General features: G+C 43.9%; 1 protein-coding gene across 1 annotated transcript; it reads right to left on the minus strand.

The window, feature by feature from the left end:
* Window positions 1-6617: 6617 nt before the first annotated feature.
* On the minus strand, window positions 6618-8542 carry CYR61 (cysteine-rich, angiogenic inducer, 61; the record flags this gene model as incomplete). The annotated part of the gene is made up of 4 exons (XM_010282647.1): window positions 6618-7401; window positions 7511-7713; window positions 7850-8197; window positions 8530-8542. Coding segments are annotated over 4 exons (864 nt in total), but the record flags the coding sequence as incomplete, so codon positions are not given.
* Window positions 8543-8545: the final 3 nt, after the last annotated feature.

Below are 8545 nucleotides of genomic sequence, written 5' to 3' on the forward strand. Positions count from 1 at the left end.
AGCTAAGCGCATAGCACTAGCTGAGAGGTAGGATTGAGTCAGCCGTATGAGAGAACTTGGTTCTTTTCCTTTTTTGTATAACTTCCTGGGACTATGAGGCGTAAGTTATTGAGTTCTCACGGGTAAACAATGTTACACCCCCGGTCAGTGTAACAGCTAAGTTTTGAATGAACACATCCGAATTCTAGGTTTTACTGTCTTTATCTCCACATTAGGAATTGTTGAGGAGGAAAAGAGGGTTACACTGCAAAATGTGTGGCTGGTGCTAGGTCTTGAAGGCAAGGACCAATTTTTGTTACTCCAGTTGAACAGTGTGTTTTTACTTTGCATTGGGAATAAAACTTTACCATGCAGAACATGCACTCTAGTCTAAAAAATGTACATAAATTTCTAAGTTCACTGTAGTGCTGCTAGGAAGTGCAACCTATGTGTTGTGTATAAGCATGGCTGTGATTCAGACCTTGCCCTGCCAGATACAGCTGTTCTTTATTGACATCTGTAGGAACTGAGAATGTATAACACCTTGCAAGAGCAGGCTTTTCAGAGAGTAAGTATACAGCTGTGATGATGTAACTTCAGGCCGTATTTGGTCACAAACATGTCATTTTGCTTTCTGAAGTCCCACGCTCTTTTCCTGAAAACATTTATTCTTCCTTGCTTCAAAGGAAAAAATATCTTGAATTTGTGTTTATGTTGTTGCTATGACATTCAGTTAAACTGTATGCAGATGTAGGTTCTGTTAATAAGAGAAAAAAAATGAGCTGTGTACTTCAGTGAACAAAGATTACCCTGTGTTTGTCTAAAAATGTTGCTATGGCAGTGCATATGGTTTTATTTGGTGGAAATTTGTGGTGAAATGGAAGGAAGTCACATGTATGCAAGACAAACAAGAAATGGCAGCAAAATCAACTTGAACTGAACCTGAAAGGCAAGTTGCTAGATGACATGTAAAACTAGGGGGAAAAAAGGATAGTTGTTTTGCTGCCTGTTTGATTTGATAGCAGAAATGTGTTCCCACTGTGTCCTGCCGGGTCTCAGTGACCCATCGCACATGACTTAGCTCTAATGATGCTTTTATTGCAAGAGCTGCTTTCCCTTGTTGGCTCTGTGCATTGTAATATTTTTTTTTGTTTTGGAAGCAAAGTTCCACTGGCTTGGCCTGATTTCACCACTGCTAACTTTTCCTGCCGAAAAGCATTTCCAGGCTATCTTACTAGTAGGCTTTTTGGCAGGAAAAATCAATAGAGTGATAAAATATGGGAAGCCACTAGAGACTTGCTTACCTTTGGGGCAAGGGGAAGTCTTTGTGGACTTAGTGGCTCCTACTAGTGATAGAAACTGGATTTATTTTTTTTTTAACTGGCACAGTAGTCCTTGTATTTATCTAATCCTTTTGCATGAAGCTTCTTTTTGCATCAGTTGCATCAATACAGCTGTTTGCAGGGTTGCATGTCAAATCAAAGTGGGTTAAAAATAATCTGCCAAAGACACAGGGATAGAAGTGAGAGGGGAGAGGGAATCTTGATTTAGAGAATAAATTAATGCACTGGGAGCTGGCTGGTTCCTGCATGATCCCAGCTGGTGGAGAAAGCAAAAGTGTTTTTAAAATCACATTGCTACTTTTTTCCTATCATCCCAGTTCTGCCTGAAGAAGGAGGAAGAAGTGACTGTGAAAGCTGCCTATTGCCTTTCTACTCCTTGCTTCCAGGTTTTCAACTGAATCAAATTGTAGCCGCAGAACTTGTCCATTTTGTCAATAGTGCCAACAGGGAGTAGAGATATGTCCAAGTGAGGTAAAAATTAAGTTGGTGGGTAAGGTATTGGCATTCAGGAAAAAGAGCAGCCAGGGGTGGCCTTAAAAGCTTGCCTGAGAAGTCCCCATCACTTCCACATCTAAACTCTCAGTGGTATTTCTTTGTTGACCTTTTTTCCCAACCTCTGCTTTCAGCTGTGCTTGTACTTCCATATTAGTTTTAATGGGGTTCTTCCACTGCAATCTTTTACTGTACACAGGCGAGTATCTGCTTCTGTAGAGTAAAATATATTTTCCTGGTGTAAGTTCTCATTAATAGACTCCCTGGTTTTACAGCCGTGATGTCTTGATGTCTGATTTTGTCAAATTCATGAGCTAATAAGGATCTAACCTGCTTGGTTTGAGATGCTCAAGGAAATGAGAGGCTTCTGAGAAACTGGTGTCATTGACTCAGATGATCTACTGGGCTCCTTTTGATCTGGTGTTCAACCAGTGTTCTCAAAATATTGCTGGACTACACTGCTGACTGTTCAACTGGTATCTGTAATGGGGTCCCTTCATTCTTACTGAAACTGTGTTCAGTATGAGGTCAAGTTGTTAGCGTGTCCTAGCTAGATTCCCATCTGGGCAAATTTGTGCACCCTACCTTTTAGATTTCTTCTGTCTAGTAAACAAAAACCTTACAAAGTCTTGTGTAATCTTTTCCTCCTGGACGGTTGCTACATTCCAGCCCGTAAGTGTACTTCAAGACAGATGAAGTTGCTTATGTGAGTGGTGCCTTGAGGTCTTGCAGGATCTTCTCCAATATAAATTGTGTATGTAGAAGTCATAGCTCTGCAGTTTTTCTGGGGGAGGAAAAAATCATAGCATACTGGATACCACCTATTCAGTTTCTTGGTGTTTGGCCTTTACAGGGTATAGACGCAGATACTTACTGTATCATTTTGTTGGTTGAAGTGTTCTTTTATATTTTCTAGACACCAAGTCTCACTGCAGTTCAATGCTGTTCAGTTGTTCATGAGCTGAAATGTATTTATAGGCATCTCCAAAGCTAGTTTTATGTTACTGCTTTCACCATGGCACCTCCATGTTTCTATGTGCTATTTTACACATGGCTATGTAGCGTGGAGAAAAAAATTGTGAAGATGAAGCCAGGGACATGTCTACATGAAAAAACAGGCTTGAGGCAGAGCAGCTAGTAAAACTACACAGCCTTCCCCTGCTGTGTGCCGAGCACTCTGGGCACTGCATGGAAACAGTTCCACTGATTAAACAGGAGGAAACTAAAATGTGCACATGCATTGAAGTGCTGCTCTTCAGGATAAGCTCAGAAGGGCCAGCATCTGGCAAGAGCAAGCCTCTGGTGTGATACATTAACTGATTCTGTGTTAGGTAGGTTTGACTTCCAACCCTGAGTGACTGCCCAATGCAAACCTTCTTGTTTCAGTCCTCAAGACCCATGCAGCTGTAGCTCAGAAGGTCTCCTGAATACCCGAATCTGTGGCAGAGCTCCCTGGCTGGAGCATGGGGGGATTCACACAGCTTCAGTGGACTGTGAGCACGGGAAACGCTCCCGCAGCAATCCCACCGATCCGCAATGTCTCTGCCTGTTCCCGCGCAGCCCACGTGCCGCCTGGGCTTCCCACCAGTAGTGGGGAGATGGGCCCGATTCCTAGAAGGTGTCCACCGGAGGGTCAGGCAGCCCAGTGGGGACTGCTTTGCTGGGGGCTCTGCAGTAATTTATATGTGGAGTATGGAGGTTCTCATGGCTCAGCTCAGCGAGGGTTAATTAATAGCCTGGCTGTCCTGCTGTCAGTAAGATGTTGGCTTTTCCTCCACCTGCTGCTCATTCAGGAGAGCAAGCTAGCAGCACGGCACCAGAGAGGGTTTAATGTAATCATGGAAGTCTATTTTCTGCATACTCCTCTGCTTTTATTTTGTTTCCTGTGATGCAGCATTTAAGGAAGCAGAAACTTTGTCTTCACTGTGTTGCCATCATTAGTAGGGAAGATTTTCTCTGTAACCCTGATACGGTGGTTACCGCATCAAACCCTTGTAAACAAGTGTATTGCATACAAGACCACACATTCCTTCGGTCCTAAACTGTACTTTGACAAATGCTCCTTTTGGCGGCAGCACCAGGTTCAGCACGCCGCCCCGTGCCACCGCGCTCCATCCCCGGGTGACCCCAGCACTTGCACCAGCAGCGCTGGTTGGAGGGCTTGCGGGACAGATCGGAGCGGCTTAAACATGCAGGGCCCAAGGACCGGGGGCAGACGTGAGCAGGGGGAGGTGGGGCGGCTGAAGCAGGGGCTGCTGCCGAGGGGACGGTGCCGCAGCCTGGTGTCTGCCCGGCTTAGAGGAGCTCCGCACGGTGCCCGTGGCTTTATTTTCAGGGTTTGAGCTGCTTGATGGCCTCACGCTGAAACGTGCTGAACACTTACTGCTGCTTGTAGCGTACGTTATTTATTACGTTCCTAACTAACTCCTCATCTTGTAGTATTCATCTTGAAGAATACTGATACTTTAGTTTTTGACCGAGAAGTAAAGTTACAGTTGTGCTCATTAACCTTACCTGTAAGCTCTGCTGATTACACTTAAAGGAACATGTGGTTTTATCTGTTAGATTTTCATGCCTAATATTTAAGGTTTTTTTCTGCTGGAACAACAGAGGGTATAAAGATTTCAAAGCAAGTGCAAAGACGATACACAAAAAATGACACCGATTTCTTTTACGGTATTGGGAATTGTGGGGTTTAGTAGTTTTGCCATGTAATTGTGAAATGCAACAAGTGAAGAGAGGACTATAGGGATGATGATCAGTTGGTGTGAGATCCCAGCTCTGGAAGACTTGCGGTTCATTTCAGTGGGGTTCATCCCCTCTCTTTATAGGAGGATAATTTCATTTAGTATATTTTACTCTTATGCTTGCGTGATCTTCTCTTGCAACCCTAATTTTCCCAACGGTACATTTTTCTAGTGAGCAGATTACAGAACCACTGCTGCACTGGATGAAACATGGAAAGCCCAAAGTGCAAGTTGTAAAATCCAGGGCCTCGCTAGAGCCACACCTGAGGCAGGAGTTGGAAGGGCCACTTTTGTTTGTATATGGTATGCATGTTACAGACGTAAAGTCTACACGTATAGTATAGTTACACGTGTATGTAATGTTTCGGGGAACTGTTACTTACGCTGGTTTGAAGATGGGTGTCATTCGAGTGCAAGTGACAGTGGGGATGGCGAGGAATGCACGGGCAGCTTTTGTGTGCCTGTGAGCAGTGTGTTCCTTTTCCTCACACTGTGCAGTAACCCAGTGTGGAAGCCTGCTGAGGCAGTGACACATTGAGCGTGAGATGTAAGCAGAAGCCAAACAAAAGTGCTTCACCGCATTTTACACTTCTACTGTCAACAAATACTGTACAGACAAGTTTAGGTACAGCTGAGGCTGGTGGCCAGGTGGTGAATTCCAAAACAGCTCAAGCTTTGAATGCCTTCGGGGAGAGAACTTGACTGAGCAGAAGAGAGACGCTGTAATTTCTCAGGCAAAGCATTAGCTGCCAGAGATGAGCTTCTGAGATATTTGGCTATTTATTTTATTGAAATATTTATGTCTAATCTAGTAAAAAGTTGACTCAACCACTTCTGCATCTAACTACATGACACTATGACATCCCTTCACAATTCTAAAACTTCAAAATCAGTCTCTATTTTTCATGAGAAGTTACTTTCTTACTAAAGGCTATGGGAGGATATTTTGCTAGAGAGCTACCCAGTGACAAAGAGTAGAATGGAAAAAAAAAAAAACAAACCCTGTTGCAGGTTTCCTTTCAGTCTTATCTGTAGCGCAGCTTTATGCTAACCAGCATAGCACAGATGTTTGATGCTTTCTCAGATCCTACTCTAGTTCATTTTTTTTAATGTCATTTTCTTACTATGTGCCAGCTAGCTGTCGTATGACTTCCTCAGTTAGCCAAGTGTTATCTGTGTCCCACAGTATAAAGTGTAATTAATTACATATTTAAAAAGTGGGAAGGGGAGGTGAGGAAGAGAAAAGAGCGGCTGCTTTGCCTTTTACTCTATTGGAGAAGTACTTGAAATTCCTCACATTCTTCTCCTGTTAACAGTATGTTTACTTTTCATCACTGGGTTATTAGGATTAACAAAAGTCATTGCTTCAAGCTCATTTAATTTGAATTTAGTGAAAGCAAACTACCTCCTGCAGACTGTAGGAAACATTCTTCTGCCACAGAAATGTATTAATTTGCAAAAAGCAGCCACCAAAAAAAGTGAGACCTGACAACCACTTCTACCCCATGTTCAACATCACCATGCATGCAGTGCATTCTAATGAAGTGCCTTATGTTGCAAATTCCAGGACAGTTTGAATAATCTGACAGTCTAATTAACATTTCAGTCTCTCTATCAAACATTTGCTTTCAATGCCAAGCAGCTTTTTCTGTATATACTTTCTAGAGCATGGGGTTGCAGACTGCATACACCACTTCAAAACATCATTTACCCAAAGAATTAGACTCGGCTTTCTAGTTCATTGCTGCATCTGTAGTAGAGCTTGTTTTAATTTTCAGAGAACCTAAGCTTTCCAAAGTTTTCACAAAAAGCGCTTGCATTTGCTGCCTTGAAGTCTGTTGCCTATCAGAATGCTCTACTAAGAAGAGTTAGGTAAATATTTCTTTATTAAATGATTACTTCCATAAATAAATTCTTTTAATTCATTGAATATAAAATTAAAATCATTTACAACTTATTCCAGTATTACAGGGGCTGGAAGGGGTAAAAAAAAAAAAAACAATAAAACAAAAAACAACAACAACAAAAAACTCAAAGAAAAACAAGAGAGCTACAGTTTGATAAATAAAATACTCAGCTTTAAAACAACTGATTTCTGTTTGCCATTAAACTACAGTTGGTACATAATAGCTGCCACTGTGAACACCCCACAAGTGCCCACCTCAGGAAGGAATGTAACTTCCAACTTGGTTGGGAAAGGGTGGGAGAAGATGGAGGGAGGGGGAGAAGCATAGTGTTAAATTGAACAGGATAGAAAAAAGTTTTCATAACCAGAACAAAACATTTATCTGATCACTTACAAACAGAAAACAGTATATTATTAGATAAGGTGCTCCAAAAAGAAGCAGTAAAGTTGCTCCAGTACTATGAAGCTTTAAGTAGGCTTAAATCTCTGTTGCATTTAGTGTCCAGTTGCACAGTGCACTCTTGTAACATCTCAATGTTGCCCTCAAATGGGCAAGGCACCATTTCCATCAAAGGTCCTTTCTCCACGGCTGGTTACTTCAAAATTCTGTTTAGCATCCCACCCCCAACACAACTTAGTCCCTAAATTTGTGAATGTCATTGACCAGTCTGTAGTAGGGATAAGCTTCATTTGCATGCGGACAGTTGTAATTGCATCGGCAGGACTGGATCATCATGACGCTCTTGGTGAAGGTTTCCCCATCATCACAGCGGAACCTGATCTTGCCAGTCCTGGTCTGCTGGGGCGTGCAGCACCTGCCATCCACGCAGGAGCCACAGTACTTGGGGCGGTACTTCTTCACGCTGGAACATCCGGCATAAGTAAACTTCACTGGGGATGGGGACTTCTTAGTCTTGGTACATTTTTTTCCCTTCTGTAAAGGAGAGGCAGTAGTATTATTAGGAGGAGATTCTTCTCTAGCCTTTACCCTCTACCCGAAGCAGTTTGGAAAGAAGAGGAGCACCAGAAGAGTATGTATTTACCTTTAGGGAGGCATAGCTAGGCTGGCCACATGGCCTCACTTCACATATCCTGGTCTCTTTGATGAGCTTGCAGTCGGCATTGTCGTTGGTAACTCTTGTGGAGATGCCAGTTCCACATGTCTTTGAGCACTGGGACCAGGAGGTTGTTTGCACAATGCATTTGGGATTCTCAAAAGCTCGGCTTTGTGGCTCGGATCCAAAAACTGGAAAAGAAAAGAAGAGCTTAGCCTAAACATATCCTCTCACTGGGTTTCCTTCTTGCCACTGAGGTCTAAGGAATCGCATAGCCATCCTCCCGCCTCCTCCCCCCAACAGTCACACAGATTAGCCCACACTCACCAGGTAGCATTTTCAGGCCTCCTTTCACAATGGCGATTAGCTCATTGTTCCTGGTTAGTTCGCCTTCGGAATCATCCAGACCGAGCTCTTTGCTGAAGAAGCCTTGCAGCTCATCCAGCGCATCCTTGCTTTCATCGCAGACCCACTCTTCGCAGCACTGCCCCGGGACTTTGACCAGCCTGGGGCTGGGACAGCCCAGGTTGGGAAGCGAGAGCTCCTGCGGGCAGAGCGGGATGCAGCCCACAGCTCCATCTATGCACGTACACTGGTGTTTGCAGTTCGGCTGGAAGCTTTCGCCGTTCTGGTAGATCTTGGAGTTATATTCACACGGTCTGCCCTCGGACTGTGCTGTGGAAATCGAGAGAGAGGGAAAGGAGGGAGTCAGCGGTGGGAATCGCTCAGCTTAAGCACAGGTATTTGCTGGTCTGTTAAATTCAATTTACGGCGGAGCTCCCTGCAATCCCCCGGAGACGCGGGGCCAGAACAATAAGTTAGTCAGGAATCACTTTTCCTTATGCGCGTTTAGCGCAGCCCAGACATACTGAATCGCATTCCAGACTGCTGAAGTCATGTGCCTTTCTGCCAAGCTACCAACAACAAAGCATAACCATACATGGACGCGAAATTACTAAACTTCGGCGCTACGGGGGCCGGGGTTTTCTCCCGCGGGAGCCGCTTACCTCTGCAGATGCCCCT

Source organism: Phaethon lepturus, unplaced genomic scaffold (assembly GCF_000687285.1).
Source record: "Phaethon lepturus isolate BGI_N335 unplaced genomic scaffold, ASM68728v1 scaffold53712, whole genome shotgun sequence".
Lineage (NCBI taxonomy): Eukaryota > Metazoa > Chordata > Aves > Phaethontiformes > Phaethontidae > Phaethon > Phaethon lepturus.